The sequence below is a fragment of the Sander lucioperca genome, chromosome 4 (genome assembly GCF_008315115.2).
Source record: "Sander lucioperca isolate FBNREF2018 chromosome 4, SLUC_FBN_1.2, whole genome shotgun sequence".
NCBI lineage: Eukaryota > Metazoa > Chordata > Actinopteri > Perciformes > Percidae > Sander > Sander lucioperca.
The window spans coordinates 41,674,206-41,701,133 of NC_050176.1; the positions used below are offsets into that span (position 1 = coordinate 41,674,206).

Consider the following 26,928-nt stretch of genomic DNA (forward strand, 5'->3'; position numbering starts at 1 on the left):
AAAAGTGCAGTGGGACATGTTCCTCTATGTTCCTCCCCCCTCCAGTATTTTATGCTCTTACGTTACACAAAGAGCTGGTAGCTGGTGCTCAGATACCCTCTGACTTCTGATTGAGGAGTTTTGAGCATTGAGTCCTTAAAGAGAGAAGAGTTATGAGGAATTTAAGGTCATTTTCACACCTGTAGTTCAGATCATTTGGTCCGGACAGAAGGAGGAAAATTATCCATTGTTGTCTTTTAGTTCTGATCCGGTTCATGTTCTAATGAATCCCTTAGACACCCTCAGTGTCTGCAGTTTGTATCTTTTGTTCTCCTGTAAATCAGACAGCAGCTTCAGACCTGATTCTCCTGGATCACTGCGGTGCAGCGTCAGTTCTCTGAGGTGTGAAGGGTTCGACTCCAGAGCCGAGGCCAGAGACTCACAGCACCTCTCTGTGCAGAATGACAACCTGAGAGAGAAACACATTGGTTTAATACCACAGTAATACAAACACTGTCAGGTGTTAAAATCAATACCTAGTCTTTAGTATCTCTGGTGGTTTCATTTTATAGGGTCTTCAAATGTCCAAACATAAGTCAGAAATCTCGGTGTAATTTCTGACTCAGCATTACAAATCAACAGACAGGTTAATGCTGTCATCATCAGCAGCTTTTTCCTCATCAGGTTGAAGGTTAAGATAAAACCTTTTTCTCTGTTTTGGAGATCTGGAGACCGTGGAGATGATTTATAACATGAGGTCTTGACTTGGCCTGCAGCTGGTTTAACATGTAACAGTGAGACTCCTTACTGGTACCAAGAACAGCCAACGACGGGACCATTAACCCTGTCGACTATAAATACAGCTTTAGTGGGCTCGTCTGGAATGTATCCGCCTATAAAACGGTGAATTGTAGATTTTAAACTTCCGTTTGAGTACAGATTTAACAAACCAGTTGATAGTGGATTTTGTTCCCTTTGGACAGAGTCAGCTAGCAGTTTCCAGCCTTTATGCTAAGCTAAGTGGCTGTAGTTTTATATTTAGCGTACAGACATGAGAGTGGTATCAGTCTGAACGTCTGACTCTGAGAGTGAAAAAAAGCATATTCCACAAAATGTCAAACTGTTCCTTGAAACTACCATAATACTCTGACTTATTGGCTGTTACTTGAGTTGTATCAAACAGTAAATGTTTTACTTAACTGTACTGTGCTAGGATGAAGCATCAGATTTAAACATGTTTGCAGTCTGAGTCTAACACTAAAATTATCTGAAACTCAAAGCTAGATAACTTATATTAATCTCACAACAGGTGTCCAGGGAAGAAAGAATTACAGAAAACTGTCTGAGAAGTCTCACCTCAGTATCTCCAGTCTACAATGGGGTTTCCTCAGCCAATCAGAGAGCAGCTCCACCCCCTGGTACTCCAGGTTGTTGCCACTCAGGTTGAGTTCTCTGAGATCAGAGGAGTCACTGAAGGCAAAGGTCAAAGACCGGCAGCTGGCTGTTGACAACATGCAGCCGCTCAGGCTGTAAGGAAACATTTAAACACAGTTTTCAGATCAGAGATTGTTTTGTGTTCTAATGTTTGTGGAAGAGAAAAAATATAAAATATAATTAAAGCTGCAAGCAGCGATGGACAGGCCCTCGCTCCTCGTGTTGGAGTTACCGGCGTTCGCCGCTCCTTGCGACCTTGCATTTGCGCAGCACTCAGACACCGCAAATCATCACCAATGAAAAGGGAACTCCCTGCAAAGTTCAATGATACCTCACACAAGACTCTACGTCATACAGTTCATTAGCTGTGAAAAGGGGCGTGGCTAAATTATAGGGGCGAAACAAACCATCACCAATTAAAAAGGAAGTCTCTGCTGAGTTAATTGATACCTCACATAAGACTCGACCTTAAACGGGTCAGTATTTATGAAAGGGGGCGTGGCTTAAGGATAGGGGGCGGGCCAAACATCACCAATGAAGAAGGAACTCTCTCCTGAGTTCAATGATACCTCACACAAGACTCTACACTATACAGTTCATTAGCTGTGAAAGGGGGCGTGGCTTACGCATAGGGGGCGGGCCAAACCATCACCAATGATTAAGGAACTCTCTCCTGAGTTCATTGACACCTCACACAAGACACTACCTTAAACGGTTCAAATGGTATGAAAGGGTGCGTGGCCTGAGTAAGTGGGCGTGGTTATATTATAGGGGCTGGCTCAGTATCACATGTAGACCACACATTCTAAGTTTCATGTTAATCGGATGATGTTTGCCATATAAGGTAGATTTCCTGTTGCCAGCGGGGGGCGCTATGACCAAAAGTAAATATTGGCCTGTAGATGTCCTCAGACCTGGACCATTGTCATTCTTGTGAAATTTCAAGCAGATATGACAATGTACACTGTAGTTACAGCCACTTTCTCGTTCATCGTTAAACACTCAAAATGGCCACCACGCCACGCCCGTTTGACGAAAAGTTTTTCTTTTAATAACTTTTCATCTTTAAGGTGTTGGGATGGTACAGACCAAGTTTGAAGTCCACCGGATGAAATCTCTAGGAGGAGTTTGTTAAAGTATAGCACCTTGACTTTTAGGCCTACTTCCTGTTGCCACTAGGGGGCGCTATGACTTTAAGTAAATATCGGCCTTTATTTGTCCTCAGGGTTGGACTCTTATGAATCCTGAAAGGTTTCGAGCCAATTGGACAATGTACACTGAAGTTACACCCACTTCCTTTTTTGATGGCGAAACGCAAAAAATGGCCACCCCGCCAAGGCCACGCCCTATGACGAAAATTTTTTCTTTTAACAACTTTTCATCTTTGACATCTTACTATGGTACAGACCGAATTTGAAGTTGATCGGATGAAATCTCTAGGAGGAGTTTGTTAAAGTACGACATGTGGAAATGGCCAAAATCGCACTAATTTCGAACTTTCAATTAAAAGTGGCAGACTTCCTGTTAGGTTTAGGGTATGGCTCCAATGACGTTTTGTGTGCGTCTTAACATCTTACATATCTGTACCAAGTTTCGTAAGTCTACGTTAAAAACGTTTGTTTTTAACGTTTGTAATTGCATGGTATCGGCTCCTATGAATGGTGTTGATTCTGGATTGAAAAAGTGAGAGAAAAGAGTTGAATTTGTCCACTATGAAGGTTGTAGAAACTTTGTCAGGTGAGTTAACAAGTTTGTTTATTGTAAAAAACCAAAGGAGCACGCAAAAGCGAAAACCAAAACTTAACGGTAGGAGGCAAACATCAGTAAATATTGAGAAGTGTGAGCTGCAAGGTCTGTGGTACATTTCCATTGCAAATATCCCATTAAAATTGAGTAAAAGGGCCAAAACTGGTCTACATTGATTATAGCGCCCCCTAATGGCCGATCTTTGCCAAATTTGGTACACAGCCTTAGAGCGACATGCCGAACGAGCATTACAAGTTTCGTGTTGATTGCATGTACTGTGGCAGAGATATTGCAATTGCAAATTTCCCATTGAACATTGAGTTATTGGCCAAAACAAATAAAGGTTGCTTATAGCGTCCCCTAAAGGCCGGTCTTTGCCAAATTTGGTACAGAGCATCGTAGTGGCATGTTAAACAAAGATCTCAAGTTATTTGCTGATAACATTTAATTTGGCCGAGATATGATATGATATGTGTGTGGTAGCTAGCTAGGAAAATTTGTTTGGTCGTTAAATGCGCATACTTTAACGTAGCAGAATTCCTTGAGTAACTTTTGGTCAGGTCTATCTGGAGTTCCTACAGATAGATAGGTTTTGTGCTGATCTGTCGCATGGCTTAGGACGAGTTCGAAAAAGTTGGTTTTGCACATTGTGCGATATTGCAAAAAAAAAAAATGTAAGCGGAAATGGGCGTGGCCTATATCATGTGATTCATGTGATGTGATGTGATGGCAAAGTTGCTGTTTTCATAGTTAGCTACACAAATTTGTTTGTATGTAATATGCAAATGTTTTATCCTATCAAAATAATTTCTATTATCTTATTGACAGGCCCGTCTGGAGATGCTACCTGCCAAATGTTGTGCCGATCGGTCGCACGGTCTAGGAGGAGTTCAAAAAAGTAAGTTTTTGGTAAATTTTTCACGCATAAAAGTTTAGGCGGAAATGGGCGTGGCCTATATCACGTGATTCAGTTGGATCCAGGGAACGCGTGGATGTGTGGGGTTTGAATGTACGGTGTACGGTGTGGAAGTTATAGGGCCAAACGCGTTTTTTCTGCTAAAGCGCCACCTAGTGGTGGAAGTGGGTCTATTTTTGTGCCTAAAGTCCTTGCGGAGTTTCGGACCAGTCCTTAAAATGCCAACCCCCCACCATGTACGGTTTAGGCTGTAGTCAGAGTTTTAGGCGGAGAAGAATGACTATGATGATGATGATGATGATGATGATGATGATTAATCAGTAGAAAAACAATAGGGTTCTACAGCTCTGCTGTACGAACGGCATAGCTTTGCTATTGCCCGTTCTTACAGACTCGGGCTTGGACCCCTAAAATGGAAAAATGTAAGTTACATTTCTTTGATAAGTTATTTCACAAAAATATGAAAACAGTTGAATCAGGTAAAGCACATTTTTATACAGTCAGTCGCTGATTGGATGAATTTTTGTCACATGGCTATGTGTCACACAGTAAACAAATCTGGGTGTAAGTTCTGACTCAGCGTTACAATTCAACAGACAGATTAATTCTGTCATCTATGCCTTGCACTTTCAGTGCAAAGGAACCGATTGTTTTTCATCAGATTATTATTAGGGCCCGAGCACGAAAGTGCAAGGCCCCAATGTGCGAAGGAACCTATTGTTTTTCATCAGATTATTATTAGGGCCTGAGCACGAAAGTGCGAAGGAACCTATTGTTTTTCATAAGATTATTTTTCTGAGTCCTTCGTCGCATTTTTGAGGGGGTTAAAATGCACGAAAACTCACAAAAATTTGCACACGTCACAACTGGTGAAAATTGCAACGATTCAAAATAATTACTAATATGCGCCACTAGGTGGCGCTATTGCAGAAAGAAACCCTATAAGGGTTATAGTGGCCCTATAACTCCCAAGCTGTACATCGCACATTCAAAAACCATATATCTTTGCATTCCCTGGATCCAGCTGAATCTCCTGATATAGGCCATGCCCATTTGCGCCTAGACTTTTATGTGTGAAAAATTGCGATTTATCGAAAACCTACTTTGCCGAACTCCTCCTAGACCGTGCGACCGATCTGCACGAAACTTGGCAGGTAGCATCTCCAGGCAGATCTGACAAAAAGTTATCTAAAGAATTTTTATAGGCTAAGAATTGCACATATTACGCACAAACAAACTTGTGTAGCTAAGTATGAAAACACCAACTTTGCCATATCTCGACCAAAATAATTGCAATCAAAGCAAGACTTAAGATTCTTGTTTGTCATGACCATCTGGAGATGCCCGACACAGTTTACGAAAATTGGCCATTAGGGGGCGCTACAAGTACATGATTTAAGTACAAGTTTATAGCTCATTAACAGCTCATCTGACTTTTACAAAATTTTAAGGGTACCATTTAGGGCCACTCATGAGGCCACCCCTACAGTAAGGTACTGATTGGTCAAAGTGGGCATGGCCTATGGGACCCTAATTGGATTTAGCCATTGGGCACATTTTTGACGGCCTCAAGATATACGAAAACTCACAAAAATTGGCGCCCACATAAACACCTGGGAGCTTTGCGAGACTGTACAGCGATTTGGCCCAAACCTGTAAGTGGGCTCCATAGTGCCCCCTAATGCCTGGAAGGCCTTAACTTGGACATAGTTGTTCCGATCTTCACCATATTTAATACCCATATTGCTCTAATCATTGCGGACATATTTCCCATTTACCTTCATTATGCCTTATTATTACTATGCCCAACCGGAAGGCAACCATTTTTAATTATGCATTTTTCATGTGTTTTACATTCTTTCGAACTCGTCCTAGGCCGTGATTTCAATCTTCTTGAATCTTTACAGGTAGTATCTGTTGACCCTCATGACGAAAAGTTATCCAGAGAATTTTGATACTTGAAAAGATGCGCAAGTTACAGCAACTTTCTGTCTAAACAGGAAGTTGCGTTATCTTGGCAACAATTATTCCGATTGCCCCAAAACTTGATAATGTTGTTCATCATGGCCGGTTTAGAATCTCTGCCAAACATGGCATCAATCGGCCATTAGATGGCGCTGTTTTAATTTTTTTTAATTAATCAGAAAAATATTGAAATATGGGAAACCTACTCTGTCTAACTACTCCTGGGGCGTGAGTCCGATCGGCAGGAAAACTGGCATATAGACTTGGAGGACCCTCGTTGCAAAAAGTCATCAAAAGAATTTTAATAGCTAAAACAATGTGCAAGTTACAGAGGACCAACTTCCTGTTGGTGGGTGTAAACAGGAACAGTTGTATCTTGTACACAGATATTCCGATGGACACAAAACGTAAGACAGTTGTTCCTCATGTGCCAATGAGGCTGTGTGCCAAATATGGTGTCAATCGGCCTTTAGATGGCGCTGTTTTCATTTTTTTAATTAATTAGCGAATTCGCTTTGAGCGAAACCTACTTTTTTTTTTAACCCCTCCTAAAGCGTGAGTCCCATCTGCACAAAAATGTACATGTAGACTCGGTGGACCCTCTTGACAAAATGTTATCAAAAGGATTTTGATAGCTAACACAATACGCAAGTTACAGAGGACCAACTTCCTGTAGGGGGCTGTTGAAACAGGAAGTTGCGTATCCTACCAAGATTTATTCCGATTGACACCAAACATGACACATTTGTTAGGGGCTTAGGGGCTTAAGCATCCATGCCAAATTTAGAGTGAATCGGCTATTAGATGGAGCTGTTAGAATTGCTTTTATTATTTAGCCACATCGCGATATATGGGAAACATACTTTGTCTAACTCCTCCTGGGACTTGACTATAGACTCGGTGGACCCTCGTGACTAAAAGTTATCAAAAGAATTTTGATAGCTAAAACAATGCGCAGGTTATGGAGGAACAACTTCCTGTCGATGGTTGTTAAAACATGAATGGTTGTATCTTGGCAAAAGTTATTCCGATTTATGTATCATGTCAAGCTGCACAGAAAACATAATTGTAGCCATACCCTGTATCCAACAGGAAGTCCGCCATTTTGAATTGAAAGTTCGAAATTAGTGCGATTTTGGCCATTTCCACATGTCGTACTTTAACAAACTCCTCCTAGAGGTTTCATCTGATCAACTTCAAATTTGGTCTGTGCCATCTTAAGACATTAAAGATGAAAAGTTGTTAAAAGAAAAAAATTTCGTCAAAGGGCGTGGCCGTGGCGGCCATTCTGTGCGTTTCGCCGCCGAAACAGGAAGTGGGTGTAACTCGAGTGTACATTGTCCAGTAACTCGAGTGTACATTGTCCAACTGGCTCGAAACCTTTCATGATTCATAAGACTCTAACTCTGAGGACAAATAAAGGCAGATATTTACTGAAAGTCATAGCGCCCCTTAGTGGCAACAGGAAGTAGGCCCAAAACTATACGTGCTATACTTTAACAACTCCTCCTAGAGATTTCATCCGATGGACTTCAAATTTGGTCAGTACCACCTCAACACATTAAAGATGAAAAGTTATTAAAAGAAAAACTTTTCGTTAAACGGTGTGGGCGTGGCATGGCGGCCATTTTGAGTGTTTAGCGATGAACAAAGAAGTTGTTGGAACTTGGTGTACATTGTCGTATCTGCCCGAAATTTCTGATGATTGACAAGGGTCCAGGCCTGAGGACATCTACAGGCCAATATTTACTTTTGGTCATAGCGCCCCCCGCTGGAAACAGGAAATGCGCCTTATTTGACAAACATCATCCGATTTACATGAAACTTATGAGTGGTCTAAATGTGATACTGAGCCGCCCCTATAATGTAACCATGCCCACTTAATCAGGCCACGCCCCATTTCATAACATTTTAACTGTTTAAGGTAGAGTCTTGTGTGAGGTGTTATTGAACTCAGCAGAGAGTTCCTTCTTCATTGATGATGGTTTTGCCCGCCCCCTATGCTTAAACCACGCCCCCTTTCACAACATTTGAACCGTTTGATGTAGACCCTTGTGTGAGGTATCATTGAACTCAGCAGAGACTTTCTTCTTTATTGGTGATGGTTTGGCCCGCCCCCTATGCTTAAGCCACGCCCCCTTCATACCATTTTAACCGTTTAAGGTAGAGTCTTGTGTGAGGTGTCATTGAACTTAGCAGAGAGTTTATTTTTGATTGGTGATGTTTTGGCCCGCCCCCTATGCTTAAGCCACGCCCCCTTTCATAACTAGTGACCCATTTAAGGTAGAGTCTTATGTGAGATATCAATGAACTCATAATTGGTGTAGATGTAGAGTTCCCTTTTCATTGGTGACAATTTGTAGTGTCTGAGTGCCGCGCAAATGCACGGTCGCAAGGAGCGGTGACTGCCGGTAACACCGACGCGCACAAAGGAGTGAGGACCCGTCCATCGGTGCTTGCAGCTTTAATTTGATGTTAAGTATTGTTTAGTAAACCTTGAATCCATGTAAGACACAATGTCATTAGACACAATCCATGTCATTATAATCAATGAATCCATGTCATTAGACACAACGTGCACACATGTGCAGGCCAATGTTTTATTGCGGTGATGACGGTGATGAGCTCAGACCTGCGGTAGGCATCACGTGACCGCAGTATTGCGGTAACTGTCCCAGCCCTAATCAACACAGTTCCTTCCTGACTCCTGTTAAATCATATAAGACTAGGGCTATCTAAAGTTAATCACAGTTCATGTTGTTTGTTAGATCATTGTTAATTTTTTGAAGTGTATTAATCCATGTTTTGGGGATCCTAAACATGCTGTTCTGTACTATACATGTCCTGTTGCACTCATTTAGATCTCATCTGAGCAGACTTCTGTCATTCAAAGAACTCTGAGTTGTAGTTTAAAACTTGTACTTACTTACTATGGACAAAACATTTACTAACTGTATTTACAAACGCTTTACTGATTAGAATGAATGTAGGAACTATGCTTTACAAATGATAAACAATGAAATAGTTTGTAAATAGTTTATGAAGGGAAAATTATGAAATTTACCAATAGTTATTAAGTGTCAAACTTCTATTTATAAACATCATTTTCGAGAGCCTTATTTACTATGAACAAACCATTTATGAGTGTGTATACAAATTCTTTATTTATGAGAATTAGCATAGGAGCAATGCTTTACAAATGGTGAAGAAAGCATTTAGTAATAGTTTGCAACTGGTTTATAATGGGAAAATGATTTAATTTATAAATGGTTGTTTCATCATCTATTAAGTATAAATCATGTACTTACAAACATATTTTTCTAGATAGGCTTATTTAGTATCAACAAAACATTCATAACTTTGTGAACAAATGCTTTACTGATGATGGATTATGTATGAACAAAAGAATAAATAATGATGAACAAACCATTAACTAATAGGTAACTAATGCTTAATAAATGATGAATTATGTGTAGTTATTATAAAGTGCTACCCAGATACTCCAAAATAGAAATAGATAGGTGATCAACGGGGGAAATTCTGACTAACACTGAAATGGTCTGAAATTAAAAGCTAGATAAATTATATTATTCTCAGAACAGGTGTCCAGGGAAGAAAGAATTACAGAAAACTGTTTGAGAAGTCTCACCTCAGTATCTCCAGTCTACACTGGGGTTTCCTCATCCAATAAGAGAGCAGCTCCACCCCCTGGTCTTCCAGGAAGTTGAGGCTCAGGTTGAGTTCTTTGAGATCAGAGGAGTCGCTGTGGGCAGAGGCCAAAGACCGGCAGCCAGCTGCTGTTATCCCGCACCATCTCAGGCTGGAAGGAGACATTTAAACACAGTTTTCAGATCAGAGATTGTTTTATGTTCTAACTTTTTGTGGAAGAGACTGTATAAAATAAATAATAAATAATATAATAAATGTTGTATAACTATAATGTAGCTGTGAACAGATTTAGTGTTTCTTAATGTATTAACATCTATAATTCCTCCTGTGGAGACCAAGGGGAGGCTGCTGTATAAACAGATCATTAATAACAACACAGTAAAACAGCTGTAATCATATAAAATATGTTTCATAGAAGTTATAATAACAACAAACATGCTAAATTAATAAACACTTAAAATGTCCTTATATTTCTTCACAACTATATTATAGTCTGTTATAAACCATTTATTTAATATTAATGTAAATAGACTTTTAGTGTAAAAATGGCCTCAATACCTGAAAACGACCACAATACTCACTCCAGTGTCTCTAGTCGAGAAAGTGTCTCTGCCAAGAACTCAGAAAGGTTTTTGACATATTATTATGATTTTGACTCATCGTGAATCTTTGGTCTGAACTAGTCTTTAGTCTATGATGTTGCATGTAGGTGCAGCATGTGTTTAGCTTAGCTTAGCACAAAGAATAGTAGCAGCCCCATTAAAAGTGAAGTATTCCACCTTTCAACATGTTGAATCCTGTTAGCTACATGTAACATGTACATCAGACAGATTGGAGTTGTTGGAGGTGAGTTTTTCTCTTTTGATGGAGCTGTGCTATCAGTTTCCCCCTGCTTCTAGTCTTTGTGCTAAGCTAGGAGTTATCTCTGGACAAAGTTAAAACTGATATCCACCTGAAACATCCGACTCGATTAAAGATGGTAAATGTACATTATCACCACATGATATAATATATCTGAAGGGAATCTTCATCTATGTTCACTGTAACATGAAAGAAAAGTAAACACAGTTAAGTATTGACATTCTGTTGAAAATATCACAGATTCATGCCCCCCAGGTATTGATCCTAATGGCACTTTACAAGTGAATGAATCTGAAAATGTTTTCTGCAGCGTAACATGTAGTACTAGTACTATTCCAGTTATAATCAACAATAGACCATACAAAGTGTTGAATCCCCTAAGTAATAAGAAGATGACTGCAAACATAGTCAATTTAGCACCCAGTTCACGTCAGCCACAACCTGCCCCAAAAAATGAGACAGTGTCTGTAACTCGACTCAGATCAGTTAAATCACAGGTAACCAAAAGAGGGGCAATACTTAACAACCTAATTGGAATTACAACTACCACTGCAATGATAGAACAGGATAGGAAAATTAGATGCGGTCTACTAAATATCAGATCTCGGTCTTCTAAAGCAATACTAGTAAACAAATTGATATCCGATAATCAAATTGATCTATTCTGTCTAACTGAAACATGGCTGGGCCATGAAGAGTATGTCAGTCTAAATGAAGCCACTCCTCCCACTCATATTAATACTCAAATTCCTAGAGGCTCAGGCCGAGGAGGGGGAGTTGCAGCCATATTTGACTCAAACCTGTTAATTAATCCTAAACCTAAACTAAATTATAACTCTTTTGAAAATCTCGTTCTTAATCTTCAGCATTCAACATGGAAAACAGTACAGCCTATTATATTTGTTGTTGTCTACCGAACACCAGGTCCATATTCTGAATTTTTATCGGAATTCTTAGAGTTTTTATCATGTGTAGTCCTAAAATCAGACAAAGTACTTATTGTAGGTGATTTTAATATCCATGTGGACGTTGACAGCAATAGCTTTCAATTCACTGCTAGATTCTATTGGTTTCAGTCAGAGTGTGCATGAGGCCACGCACTGTTTTAACCACACCCTTGACCTTGTGCTGGCATATGGCATCAAAATTGAAGACGTAATAGTATTCCCGCAAAATCCTTTATTATCAGACCACTTCTTAATAACTTTCGAATTCTTACTACCCGATTATACGAAATTAGATAAAAGCTTCTACACTAGAAGCCTATCTGACAGTGCTATAGCTAAATTTAAGGAATATATTCCAACAGCACTAAACTCATTACCGTGCTTTAATATAACAGAGGATCTTTATGTAAACTTTAGTCCCTCTCAAATTGATAATTTCATAGACGGTGCTACGGCCTGCCTACAGACTACTTTAGACTCTGTTGCTCCCCTTAAAAAGAAGACGATGAAGCAAAGGAAACTAGCACCTTGGTATAACTCCCACACTCGTAAATTAAAGCAAATCTCGCGCAAATTTGAAAGTAAATGGCGTTCCACCAAACTGGAAGAATCTCGTTTAGACTGGCAAGACAGTCTGAAGACCTATAGGAAGACCCTAAGAAAGGCCAGATCAGACTACTATTCATCACTAATAGAAGAAAATAAGAACAACCCAAGGTTTCTTTTCAGCACTGTAGCCAGGCTGACAGATAGCCACAGCTCTATTGAGCCATCTATTCCTATAGCTCTGAGTAGTGATGACTTCATGAGTTTCTTTAACGATAAAATTATAACAATTAAAGATACTATTCATCACTTCTTGCCCCCAACCTCTAATGGGTCACCTTTAACTGACAGACTGCTAGAAAGAACGACTAGACCTGACATATACTTAGATTGCTTTTATCCTATAAACCCTCAACAATTAATGCTAAAGGTCTCTTCAGCAAACCCATCTACCTGTCTCTTGGACCCCATCCCTACGAGGCTACTTAAAGAAGCATTACCCGTGGTTAACACTTCATTGCTAGATATGATAAATATGTCTTTATTGACAGGTTATGTACCACAGTCATTTAAAGTAGCTGTGATAAAACCTCTACTGAAAAAACCCACCCTCGATCGTGAGGTCTTAGCCAACTATAGACCTATATCTAACCTTCCCTTTCTCTCCAAGATCCTTGAGAAAGTAGTCGCTAATCAGTTATGTGATTTTCTACATAGCAATAGCTTATTTGAGGACTTTCAGTCAGGATTTAGAAAGCATCATAGCACAGAGACAGCACTGGTGAAAATTACTAACGACCTTCTAACTGCATCAGACAAAGGACTTGTCTCCGTACTTGTCTTATTAGATCTTAGTGCTGCATTCGATACTATTGACCATACCATCCTGTTACAGAGACTGGAACATTTAGTTGGCATTAAAGGAATCGCACTAAACTGGTTTAAGTCCTACTTCTCTGATCGATCGCAATTTGTTAATGTTAACAATAAACCCTCCAATTACGCTAAAATTAACCATGGCATTCCTCAAGGCTCAGTGCTTGGACCAATTCTATTCTCCTTATATATGCTTCCTCTAGGCAATATTATTAGGAAACACTCAATTAACTTTCACTGTTATGCGGATGACACCCAATTATATCTGTCAATCAAGCCAGACGAAACCAGCCAGCTAGCTAAACTTCAAGCATGCATTAAAGATATAAAATCATGGATGGCCTACAATTTCCTGATGTTAAACTCAAACAAAACCGAAGTTATTGTGCTGGGCCCGAAACACCTACGAACCTCATTAGCCGAAGATATAATTACTCTGGATGGTATTGCCCTGGCCTCCAATACTACTGTCAGAAATCTAGGAGTTATTTTTGATCAGGATCTATCCTTTAACGCCCATCTAAAACAAACCTCTAAAACAGCCTTTTTTCACCTTCGTAACATTGCTAAAATTAGGAACATCCTATCTCAAAACGATGCAAAAAAACTAGTCCATGCATTCGTTACTTCCAGGCTGGACTACTGTAATTCCTTATTATCAGGATGCTCAAATAAGTCCCTTAGGACTCTCCAGCTGATCCAGAATGCTGCAGCGCGTGTTCTGACAAGAACTAAGAAAAGAGATCATATTTCTCCTGTATTAGCTTCTCTCCATTGGCTTCCTGTAAAATCCAGGATTGAATTTAAAATCCTTCTTCTGACCTATAAAGCTCTAAATGGTCAAGCTCCTTCATATCTTGAGGACCTCTTAGTACCTTATTGTCCCACTAGAGCCCTACGCTCCCAGAATGCAGAGTTACTTGTGGTTCCTAGAGTCTCTAAAAGTAGAATGGGAGGCAGAGCCTTCAGCTATCAGGCTCCTCTCCTGTGGAACCAGCTCCCAATCTGGGTTCGGGGGGCAGACACTGTCGCTACATTTAAGACTAAACTGAAAACTCTCCTCTTTGATAAAGCTTATAGTTAGGGAGTGAGGAGTTGCAGTGAACGCCTAGACCGGCGGGGCAGGGTGCATAGCTGCAGACACAGCACCCCTGCTTTTCTCTGCTTCTCTTTACAGTCATCAGATTTACCTATCGTATAATCAATAATATAGTGCCTCTCCTAGTTATGCTGTTATAATTCTAGACTGCCGAGGAAGTTCCTTCTTATAACACACTCTTTTCTTTTGTTTCCTTTTATGCACATCCTGTCTCAGAAGTGCTTGTTACTCACCTAGCTTCGGGGAGTTTACTCCCCGGAGTCCTTATGTTTCTTCTTCACCCAGAACATCGCCTCGGATTAGGGCGACACCAAGACCTGGGTCTTGGGTGCAGCTGTGGCTATGGACCTGCTACACCCTGCTACGCTCTACGATTCCCTGCAATGCCCGGCTACATCCTGCTGCGTCCACCGCGTCCACCCATGCTCTGCTGTGCCACGCTACATCCTGTACCGTCATAACCCCAATCGTCAGACACCGCCCACCAAGAGTCTGGGTCTGCCGAGGTTTCTTCCTAAAAGGGAGTTTTTCCTCGCCACTGTCGCAATAGCCACTGCTAATGCTTGCTCTTGGGGGAACTATTGGAATTGTTGGGGCTTTGTAAATTATAGAGTGTGGTCTAGACCTACTCTATCTGTAAAGTGTCTCGAGATAAGTCTTGTTATGATTTGATACTATAAATAAAATTGAATTGAATTGAATTGAATTAAACTACTCCCAGTTTAATTGTCCCAAAGTCCACATTACTTGTATTATGAATCACCTCAAACATGCTGAGCATCTGGATGTTCTTACCAGAGTCTCTGGAGTTTGCAGTTTGGACGTTTTAGACCGTCAGAGAGCCGCTCCACTCCAGAGTCCAGCAGTTTGTTTTCACTCAGGTCTAACTCCTCCAGACCAGAAGACTTCGAGCAGAGAACTGATGAAATGTTCTCACAACATCTGTTGGTGAGGTTACAGTTTCTTAACCTAAAGTTAAAAACAAAATGTCTGTTAACATTTTGCAAACACTTCCCTCTGTTCTCTACACTTAAAGACAACCGGAGAGCTGCAGAGCCGTTGGGTTTCTCGAGGTTGAAAACTTATGAAGCTCTCTTTGATGCTTTGAGCACTGGCAGCAGCCTCTCCAGAACTTTATCTGAACCTTCGTGCAGGCAAGCGGGGTTAAGACCGTAAACAAAGAGAGGCGGGCTAATGTTAGGCTAAGGCTAACTCCTTATTGGCTATCACTTTGCAGCATTTTCCTCATCAATGTACGGTCTTTAGCAAACAAAATGGATGATCCTCAGCTGCAGCTCACCACTCGTAAATGTATTATGGACTGCAACATCATGATGTTCACGGAAACATGGTAACAACAGCGCTGTGCAACAGCATCTGCGAATGATTAGTGTGACGCTACGAAAACGAGACACACGAGTGTAGATGACGTTACCTACCCACGCAGTAACTAATCACATTCCCTCTCACACACATTGGCCAACTCTGACAGACTCGCTCTCTCCTCCTTTTCAACATAAAATAAAAAAATAAAAAGTCATCAAATTTGCAGGTTGCACAAGTGCGAGTAGTTTTAAAAATTACTTTTATTAAGATTTACCGTATTCTCGTTTTTCGGTCAAATGGCCTTTTGAATGGGAGTCCTAGGGGAACTTTTATGCTAGCCTCAAAATAGCTATTTTTAAAACACTAAGAAGGCTCGACACAACATGAAACTTTGCTCGAAGTATCACCAGGGGCTCTACACATGAACAAAAGCATTGAGAACACTGTTTGTGTACACAGAATTTACTAAAAAAGGTTTTGAGCAACTCACGTTAGCTGTGGTTCTTCTGGTCGCCGTCTATCGAACCAGTCAAAAATAGACTATATCTTTAATAGAGTAAAGATGGAAAGCTCCTAAAGCTTAATTCCATCGGATAATTTGTTGTTTTGTCATTAGTGAAAAACAATACTGACCTTGTAGTTGAAAAAGGAGCCCCATATAAGAATGACATTTTGTCCTATGGAGTCCGTTCATTTGCATTCGGAGATCGCCTATTTTTGACTGGGAAAATGGCGGATAGCGTAAACAACAACTGCTAACGTGAGTTGCCCAAAACCTTTTTTAGTAAACTCTGTGTACACAAACAATGTTCTCAATGCTTGTGTTCATGTGTAGAGTCACTGGTGATACTTGGAGCAAAGTTTCATGTTGTGTCGCGCCTTCTTAGTGTTTTAAAAGTAGCTATTTTGAGGCTAGCATAAAAGTTCCCCTAGGACTCCCATTCAAAAGGCCATTTCACCGAAAAATGAGAATACGGTACATCTTAAAAGTGGCGCTTCCGTCCTAAATATGCTTTTAAACAAAAGTTTGACTCGGGTACATTCACAAAAAGACCCTAGGTTGCATTTTGGCGAGAGTTACGCTTTCCGAACATATCTGGAACGACATGTGGACAATAAAATTATGCGTCGACAAATTTTTACAATCAACGTCGTTGATTATGTCGACTAATCATTGCAGCCCTAGTTGCATGTAGGTGACAGTTTCATTTGGTTTTATGTTGCTTCATGAAGCTTTGAGGTGTTAAAACTAATTAGAAAATATTAATAATTAGACCTGACTCACACATGTTGAACATCAGAATTGGGATATTTCCATACAGTCAACAGGAGAGTTTTAGCCAGCTGGACACTAGATGTTAAATGTCCCCAGAGTCAGATAATAATATGTATATTTTCATCTCTGTGTGTCCAGTTTAGTTTAGTTGCAGAATGTGTTTAGCTTAGCTTAGCACAAAGCATAGTAGCAGCCCCATTAAGAGTGTATTCCACCTTTCAAAATTTTGAATCTTGTTAGTTACATGTAACATGTACACTCACCTTGAAGATTATTAGGAACACCCTACTAATAGCGTGTTTGACCCCCTTTCACCTTCAGAACTGCCTTAATTCTTCGTGGCATTGATTCAACAAGGTGCTGGAAGCATTCTCTAGAAATGTTGGCCCATGTTGATAGGATAGCATCTTGCAGTTGATGGAGATTTGTGGGATGCACATCCAGGGCACGAAGCTCCCGTTCCACCACATCCCAAAGATGTTCTATTGGGTTGATATCTGGTGACTGTGGGGGCCATTTTAGTACGGTGAACTCATTGTCATGTTCAAGAAACCAATTTGAAATGATTTGCGCTTTGTGACATGGTGCATTATCCTGCTGGAAGTAGCCATCAGAGGATGGGTACATGGTGGTCATAAAGGGATGGACATGGTCAGAAACAATGCTCAGGTAGGCTGTGGCATTTAAATGATAACGATGCCCAATTGTTACTAAGGGGCCTAAAGTGTGCCAAGAAAACATCCCCACACCATTACACCACCACCAGCCTGCCCAGTGGTAACAAGGCATGACGGATCCATATTCTTATTCTGTTTACGCCAAATTCTGACTCTACCATCTGAATGTCTCAACAGAAATCGAGACTCATCAGAACAGGCAACATTTTTCCAGTCTTGAAAGGTACAATTTGGGTGAGCTTGTGCAAATTGTAGCCTCATTTTCCAATTTTTAGTGGAGATGAGTGGTACCCGGTGGGGTCTTCCGCTGGTGTAGCCCATCCGCCTCAAGGTTTTGTGTGTTGTGGCTTCACAATTGCTTGGCTGCATACCTCGGTTGTAACAAGTGGTTATTTGAGTCAAAGTTGATCTTCTATCAGCTGGAATTAGTCGGCCCATTCTCCTCTGACCTCTAGCATCAACAAGGCGTTTTCGCCCACAGGACTGCCGCATATTGGATGTTCTTCCTTTTTCAGACCATTCTTTGTAAACCCTAGAAATTGTTGTTCATGAAAATCCCAGTAACTGAGCAGATTGGAAAATACTGAAACCAGTCCGTCTGGCACCAACAACCATGGAACGCTCAAAATTGCTCAGATCACCTTTCTTTCCCATTCTGACATTCAGTGTGGAGTTCAGGAGATTGTCTAGACCTGGACAACACCCCTAAATGCATTGAATCAGCTTCCAAGTGATTGGTTGATTAGATAATTGCATTAACGAAAAATTTAACAGGTGTTCCTAATAATCTTCAAGGTGAGTGTACATCAGACGGACTTGGAGGTGTTGGAGGTGAGTTTTCTCTGTTGATGGAGCTGTGCTAACAGTTTCCCCCTGCTTCTAGTCTTTGTGCTAAGCTAGGAGCTATCTCTGGACAAAGTTAAAACTGATATCCACCTGAAACATCTGACTCGATTAAAGATGGTAAATGTACATTATCACCACATGATATAAGATATCTGAAGGGAATCTTTCATCTATGTTCAATGTGACATGAAAGAAAAGTAAACTACTCCCAGTTTAAGTGTCCCAAATTCCGTATGACTTGTATTATGAATCACCTCAAACATACTCTGCATCTGGATGTTCTTACCGGAGTCTCTGGAGTTTACAGTTGGGACTTTTTAGACCATGAGAGAGCAGCTCCACTCCAGAGTCCAGCAGATCGTTTCCACTCAGGTCTAACTCCTCCAGACCAGAAGAATTCGAGCTGAGACCTGATGAAATGTTCTCACAACATCTGTAGGTGAGGTTACAGTTTCTTAACCTAAAGTTAAAAACAAAATGAGTGTTAACATTTTGCAAACACTTCCCTCTGTTCTCTACACTGAAACACAACCGGAGAGCTGCAGAGCTGTTGGGTTTCTCGAGGTTGAATACTTATGAAGCTTTCTTTGATGCTTTGAGTACTGGCAGCAGCCTCTCCAGAAATTTATCTGAACCTTCGTGCAGGTAAGCCGGGTTAAGACCGTTAACAAAGAGAGGAGGGCTAACATTAGGCTATGGCTAACTCCTTATCGGCTATCACTTTGCAGCATTTTCCTCACCAATGTACAGTCTTTAGCAAACAAAATGGATGATCCTCAGCTGCAGATCACCACTCGTAAATGTATTATGGACTGCAACATCATGATGTTCACGAAACATGGTAACAGCGCTGTGCAACAACATCTGCGAATGATGAGTGTGACGCTACGAAAATGAGACACACGAGTGTAGATGACGTTACCTACCCACGCAGTAACTAATCACATTCCCTCTCACACATATTGGCCAACTCTGGCAGACTCGCTCTCTCCTCCTTTTCAACATAAAATAAAAAAATAAAAAGTCACAAAATTTGCAGGTCGCAGAAGTGCAATTAGTTTTAAAAATTACCTGCACCCTCTCAAAAAATGGTCAGTCGCAGTCTGGAGCTCTGCCCCTTAAAGCGTAACTCTCGCCAAAATGCAACCTAGGGTCTTTTTGTGAATGTACCCGAGTCAAACTTTCGTTTAAAAGCATATTTAGGACTTTTAAGATTTACCGTATTCTCGTTTTTCGGTCAAATGGCCTTTTGAATGGGAATCCTAGGGGCACTACTATGATAGCCTCAAAATAGCTATTTTTAAACCACTAAGAAGGCTCGACACAACATAAAACTTTGCTCCAAGTATCACCAGGGGCTCTACACATGAACGCAAGCATTGAGAACATTGTTTGTGTAACCAGAGTTTACTAAAAAGAAAGGTTTTGAGCAACTCATGTTAGCTGTGGTTCTTCTGGTCGCCATCTATCAAACCAGTCAAAAATAGTCGAGGGAGGAGAGTAAAGATGGAAAGCTCCAAAAGCTTTGTTCCATATAAATGCACGGATTATTCATTGGTTTGCCGTTAGTGAAAAACAATACTGACCTTGTAGTTGAAAAAGGAGCCTCATATAAGTATGACATTTCCTCCTATGGAGTCCGTTCATTCACATTCGGAGATCGCCTATTTTTGACTGGGAAAATGACGGATAGGGTAAACAACAACAGCTAACGTGAGTTGCTCAAAACCTTTTTTAGTAAACGCTGTGAACACAAACAATGTTCTCAATGCTTGTGTTCATGTGTAGAGTCACTGGTGATACTTGGAGCAAAGTTTCATGTTGTGTCGAGCCTTCTTAGTGTTTTAAAAGTAGCTATTTTGAGGCTAGCATAAAAGTTCCCCTAGGACTCCCATTCAAAAGGCCATTTGACTGAAAAACGAGAATACTCACACATGTTGAACATCAGAATTGGGACATTTTCGTACAGTCAACAGGAGAGTTTTAGCCAGCTGGACACTAATTTAGATGTTAAATGTCCCCAGAGGCAGATAATATTATGTATATTTTCATCTCTGTGTGTCCAGTTTAGTTTAGTTGCAGAATGTGTTAAGCTTAGCTTAGCACAAAGAATAGTAGCAGCCCCATTAAAAGTGAAGTATTCCATCTTTCAAAATGTTGAATCTTGTTAGCTACATGTAACATGTACATCAGTCAGACTTGGTGGTGTTGGAGGTGAGTTTTTCTCTTTTGATGGAGCTGTGCTAACAGTTTCCCCCTGCTTCTAGTCTTTGTGCTAAGCTAGGAGCTATCTCTGGACAAAGTTAAAACTGATATCCACCTGAAACATCTGACTCGATTAAAGATGGTAAATGTACATTATCACCACATGAAATAAGATATCTGAAGGGAATCTTTCATCTTTGTTCACTGTAACATGAAAGCAAAGTAAACTACTCCCAGTTTAAGTGTCCCAAAGTCCATATGAATTGTATTATGCATCACCACAAACATACTGTGCATCTGGATTTTCTTACTGGAGTCTCTGAAGTTTGCAGTTGGGACTTTTTAGACCGTCAGAGAGCAGCTTCACTCCAGAGTCAGTCAGCAGAGAGTTTCCACTCAGGTCTAACTCCTCCAGACCAGAAGACTTCGAGCTGAGAACTGATGAAATGTTCTCACAACATCTGTCGGTGAGGTCACAGTAACTTAACCTAAAGTTAAAAACAAAATGAGTGTTAACATTTAGCAAAGACTTCCCTCTGTTCTCTACACTGAAACACAACCGGAGAGCTGCAGAGCTGTTGGGTTTCTCGAGGTTCAATACTTACAAAGCTTTCTTTGATGCTTTGAGCACTGGCAGCAGCCTCTCCAGAACTTTATCTGAACCTTTGTGCAGGCAAGCGGGGTTAAGACCGTAAACAAAGAGAGGCGGGCTAACATTAGGCTAAGGCTAACTCCTTATTAGCTATCACTTCGCAGCATTATCCTTGTCAATGTACAGTCTTTACCAAACAAAATGGATGATCCTCAGCTGCAGATCACCACTCGTAAATGTATTATGGACTGCAACATCATGATGTTCACGGAAACATGGTAACAACAGCGCTATGCAACAGCATCTGTGAATGATGAGTGTGACGCTACGAAAACGAGACACACGAGTGTAGATGACATTACCTACCCACGCAGTAACTAATCACATTCCCTCTCACACACATTGGCCAACACTGGCAGACTCGCTCTCTCCTCCTTTTCAACATAAAATAAAAAAATAAAAAGTCACAAAATTTGCAGGTCGCACAAGTGCAATTAGTTTTAAAAATTACTCGCACCCTCTCAAAAAATGGTCGGTCGCAGTCTGGAGCTCTGCCCCCTTAAAGCGTAACTCTCGCCAAAATGCAACCTAGGGTCTTTTTGTGAATGTACCCAAGTCAAACTTTCGTTTAAAAGCATATTTAGGACTTTTAAGATTTACCGTATTCTCGTTTTTTGGTCAAATGGCCTTTTGAATGGGAGTCCTAGGGGCACTACTATGATAGCCTCAAAACAGTTATTTTTAAACCATTAAGAAGGCTCGACACAACATGAAACTTTGCTCCAAGTATCACCAGGGGCTCTACACATGAACACAAGCATTAAGAACATTGTTTGTGTACCCAGAGTTTACTAAAATTAAAGGTTTTGAGCAACTCACGTTAGCTGTTGTTCTTCCAGTCGCCGTCTATCGAGCCAGTTAAAAATAGTCAAGGGAGGACAGTAAAGATGGAAAGCTCCAAAAGCTTACTTCCATATAAATGCACTGATAATTTGTTATTTTGTCGTTAGTGAAAAACAATACTGACCTTGGAGTTGAAAAAGGAGCCTCATATAAGAATGACAATTCCTCCTATGGAGTCCGTTCATTTGCATTCGGAAATCGCCTATTTTTGACTGGGAAAATAGCGGATAGCGTAAACAACAGCTAACGTGAGTTGCTCAAAACCTTTTTTAGTAAACTGTGTGTACACAAACAATGTTCTCAATGCTTGTATTCATGTTTAGAGTAACTGGTGATACTTGGAGCAAAGTCTCATGTTGTGTCGAGCCTTCTTAGTGTTTTAAAAATAGCTATTTTGAGGCTAGCATAAAAGTTCCCCTAGGACTCCCATTCAAAAGGCCATTTCACCGAAAAACGAGAATACGGTACATCTTAAAAGTGGCGCTTCCGTCCTAAATATGCTTTTAAACAAAAGTTTGACTCGGGTACATTCACAAAAAGACCCTAGGTTGCATTTTGGCGAGAGTTACGCTTTAAGAACATATCTGGAATGACATGTCGACAATGAAATTATGCGTCGACAAATTTTTACAATCGACGTCGTTGATTATGTTAATTAATCATTGCAGCCCTAGTTGCATGTAGGTGAAAGTTTAATTTGGTTTTATGTTGCTTCATGAAGCTTTGAGGTGTTAAAACTAATTAGAAAATATTAATAATTAGACCTGACTCACACATGTTGAACATCAGAATTGGGACATTTTCGTACAGTCAACAGGAGAGTTTTAGCCAGCTGGACACTAATTTAGATGTTAAATGTCCCCAGCGTTGGATAATATTATGTATATTTTCATCTGTGTCCAGTTTAGTTGCAGAATGTGTTTAGCTTAGCTTAGCACAAAGAATAGTAGCAGCCCCATTAAAAGTGAAGTATTCCACCTTTCAAAATGTTGAATCTTGTTAGCTAAATGTAACATGTACATCAGGTCTTGGAGGTGTTGGATGTGAGTTTTTCTCTTTTGATGGAGCTATGCTAACAGTTTCTCCCTACTTTTAGTCTTTGTGCTAAGCTAGGAGCTATCTCTGGACAACGTTAAAACTGATATCCACCTGAAACATCTGACTTGATTAAAGATGGTAAATGTACATTATCACCACATGATATAAGATATCTGAAGGGAATCTTTCATCTTTGTTCATTGTAACACAAAAGAAAAGTTAACTACTCCCAGTTTAAGTGCCCCCAAGTCCGTATTACTTGTACTATGAATCACCACAAACATACTGTGCATCTGGATGTTCTTACCGGAGTCTCTGAAGTTTGCAGTTGGGACTTTTTAGACCATCAGAGAGCCGCTCCACTCCAAGGTTCAGCAGAGAGTTACCACTCAGGTCTAACTCCTCCAGACCAGAAGACTTTGAGCTGAGAACTGATGAAATGTTCTCACAACTTATGTTGGTGAGGTTACAGTTACTTAACCTAAAGTTAAAAATAAAATTACTGTTAACATTTAAATTACACTCCCCCTCTCTACATTTAAAACACAACTGGAGAGCTGCAGAGCTGTTGGGTTTCTCAAGGTTGAATACTTACGAAGCTCTTTTTGAGGCGTTGAGCACTGGCAGCAGCCTCTCCAGAACTTCATCTGATCTTTCGTATTTCTTCAGGTCAAAGAAATCCAGGTCTTCATTGGAAACGAGCAGCTGAAAGGCCAGAGCTGACCAATGTTCAGGTAAGAGTTTACCAAAATCTCCTGAGCTCTGGTACTTTTGGACTTGCTCTACCAGAGACTGGTCACCCAACTCATTTAAACAGTGGAACAGGTTGATGCTCTTGTCGCTGTTGGACAGTTTCTTAATCTTCTCGTGAATGAAATTGATTGTCTCCTGGTTGCTCTGTGGACGTCTTCCTTTGAATCCAACTCGTTTTTGAAGAAGCTCCTGATTTTTATCCTGCGACAGACCGAGCAGGAAGCGCAGGAACAAGTCCCATTGTCCATTATTGCTGAACAAAGCCATATCCACTGCGTTCTGGTGGAGGAGGAAGATGGGACGTTCTCCTTTCTTTGATGGCACTTTCACACTTGTCTGGCTGGAAAGCAGATTTTCTCCGCTATCTAAGAAAGTCTCTAACACATACAGAGCTGCCAGAAACTCCTGAACACTTAAATGAATGAAGGAGTAAATCTCTTGTTTGTGAAGACCAGATTCTTTTCTTATGATCTGTGTACAAACTCCTGAATTAACTGCAGCTTGTTTCAGATCAATTCCACAACTTTTAAACTCGTTTTCATAGAAGAGTATGTTGCCCTTCTGAAGCTGTTCAAATGCCAGCTTTCCCAATTTCATGATCACATCTTTGTCGGTTTCACCTTCTTGATATTCCTTCAGCTTTGTCTGGATGATCAGGAAGTGTGTGTACATTTCAGTCACAGTTTTGGGCAACTCAGCTTCTTCTGTTTCTGTTAGGATACTCTGTAGAGCTGTGGCTGAAATCCAACAGAAGACTGGGATGTGGCACATGATGTACAGACTTCTTTGCGTCTTTGACTGAAGATGATCGCAGATCTTCTGAGCCATTTCCTTGTCACTAACTTTCTTCTGAAAGTACTCCTCCTTCTGCTCATCATTAAAGCCTCGTACCTCGGTCACCCTGTGGAAGAACTTGGGAGGAATCTTAGTGGCTGCAGCTGGTCTACTTGTGATCCAGACTGAGGCTTTGTGCAACAGTTGCCCTGAAATTAAGTTGGTCAGCAGGATGTCTAATGTTATGGTCTTTGTAACATCGCGGCACATCTCATTGTTGTTGAAGTCCAGAGGTAATTGGCTTTCATCCAGGCCGTCGAAGATGAACAAAACACTTGATTCGCTGTAATCTGACTTTTCCAAATCCTTCACTTCTTCAAAATAGTGACATATTAATGTCACAAGACTCCAATCCTTATCTTTAATCAAGTTTAAGTCTCTGAATGTGAATGGAAATATGAAATCAGTAGTTTGGTTGGCTTCTCCTGTTGCCCAGTCGTGAGTGAACTTCTGCACAGCGACAGATTTTCCAATGCCAGCGATTCCCTTCGTCAGAACTCTCTGAGGAGGGTTTTCTTCGTTTGATAAAGGTTGAAGAATGTCATTGACCTGGATTTTCTTCTCCTCACTCGAACTCCTTTTGCATTCCAAGTTAACCACTTCATGTTCACTATTAACCTCCCCACTGCCTCCTCGTCTGATGTAAAGCTCCGTATAGATCTTGTCTAAAGGAGTCGATGATCCATCTTCCTTTGTTCCTTGTGACAGATCCTTTGTTGTATTTTCAAGGAAAGATTTTAAGTTATCTCGGCACCTTTGAGTGTTTGCTGAAAGATGAATGAAATCATAGTTACATTATTTTCACGTACTCTTCCACGTTAGCAAATACAGTATGTATGTCCAAGTGTGCCTTGGTATTTTCATATCCATGTCCAGATTTACTTGGACGGATATCTGGTCCATATATGTGCAAGTAACCCTAAATAACTGTCATTCATTTTAGATCATTACACCAACAAGATGCTCAGATGCTGGAAGGCTAACAAGATTTATGTTAGCAAACAAAACATCATGTGAAGTATAAGATGGACAGACAACAGAGAAGAAAAACATTTTAGCTTCAACAATGTAATCTCCACAAAACCTTATAATAATTCAGCCTAGTTATGTTTTAATTGCAGCAGTAAGGTGAGGTTTTTTGTTGTCATTTGATTGTGAAAACTCTGTTAACAAACACAATACCTTTGTTTTTGGGAGAAGCATCTTTCGTCTCGTCTGTCCTGTCAGGAGACGAGGCTGAAACACAAACATGCAACATGTCTTAAGAAATGTCGGTGGTTACATTTTAATCCGGTACATACTGTATTTAAACATAAATGTGTTTTATTTGATTGATAAATCCGGGAAACATTACCCTGCGTGACTTGGACCATTAGATTCCCTGCAACATTAACACCGTTAAACTGAGGTGTGTTGACGACACCTCCATGCTGGGCGGTGACTGCTCCCCTCTTAGCCTTAGCTGATTGAGAATAGACAAAATAATCAGGAACCACAACTCATCAACTCATCAACTGCTATAAAAAGGTTCAGAGATTCTTTTAGAGCTGATTTAGCAAAGACCTGAAATATCAAGAACAAATAAACTTGGTAGAAATGTGATAAACAGGACTTAAACATTTAAATTTAAATTGACAATATCTATTATATAATAACTACAAAAGGAAAAACAATGTTTCGCATACATCAACCAGACTGTGGTGCCCCGCCTTAGTCAAATTTTTCCCGCCACAGTTTCATAATGAACGAAAATATTTTATCTCTCAGTCCAGTCAGTAATGCCAACCCGAATAAACACCAAAGAAGAAGTCTCCACCCCCGCCCCGATGTACTCACACATCACGCTCACACACATACATGCTGGAAAGTTCACGGCTCCATCCGAGACAAGATTATACCGAAACTCACTGGCAACATCTTTGTGGTAAGTAAAGTAACGTTAACTAACGTCACAGCATCCACTGCAGTTATCCACTAATGTTAGTCAAGACGCAATTTTATCAGTGTAAAACAGCAAACAGATACCGTTGATAATGTTAATCTTAGGGCTGGACAATGAATCAAAAATTTATCGACATCGAAATTCTGAAGCTGTTATCAACGTATTTTTCCCATGACCATAATTTATTTCTGTTGATAGACCTACTTTCTCTTTAAAAACATTCTACAGTGTGTGCAGGGTCCAAAATTAACACTCGCCAGTCGCCAAAAGCGGTTGCAGACCGACAGGCACAGACACTGGCGCACACACCAGACACCTACCACCACGGCACTTCTTTTTACTGATAGCTAGCGTTTAACTCTAATTAATTAGCTAGTAAGTGGCGATTTTTGACAGCCAGCCTTCCAAAAGAAAGCACCATGAAATTAAATGTTAACCGGTCATTAACCGTTGACCGACAAGCAGGTAACGGAGTCTCAGTTCACCCTTCCGGGAGGC

The 26,928-nt window shown here is 40.5% G+C and overlaps 2 protein-coding genes and 1 long non-coding RNA gene across 4 annotated transcripts in view; all 3 read right to left on the bottom strand.

Annotated features, from left to right (window-relative positions):
• Positions 1-25,928, bottom strand: LOC118494897 (NACHT, LRR and PYD domains-containing protein 3-like). Its single transcript, XM_036000595.1, has 7 exons — positions 25,843-25,928; positions 25,671-25,724; positions 23,497-25,255; positions 20,680-20,856; positions 9,690-9,860; positions 1,336-1,506; positions 1-448 (listed from the first exon to the last, which is right to left on the bottom strand). The coding sequence occupies exons 1-7, from the start codon at positions 25,859-25,861 to the stop codon at positions 253-255; spliced, it is 2,547 nt and encodes an 848-aa protein (XP_035856488.1). The 5' UTR covers positions 25,862-25,928; the 3' UTR covers positions 1-252.
• Positions 1-26,928, bottom strand: part of LOC116048209 (NACHT, LRR and PYD domains-containing protein 3-like) — a 126,186-nt gene that overhangs the window by 47,636 nt on the left and 51,622 nt on the right. The gene's annotated exons all lie outside the window — the stretch shown is intronic.
• LOC116050979 overlaps positions 1-26,928 on the bottom strand; it is an 80,532-nt gene that overhangs the window by 35,853 nt on the left and 17,751 nt on the right. The gene's annotated exons all lie outside the window — the stretch shown is intronic.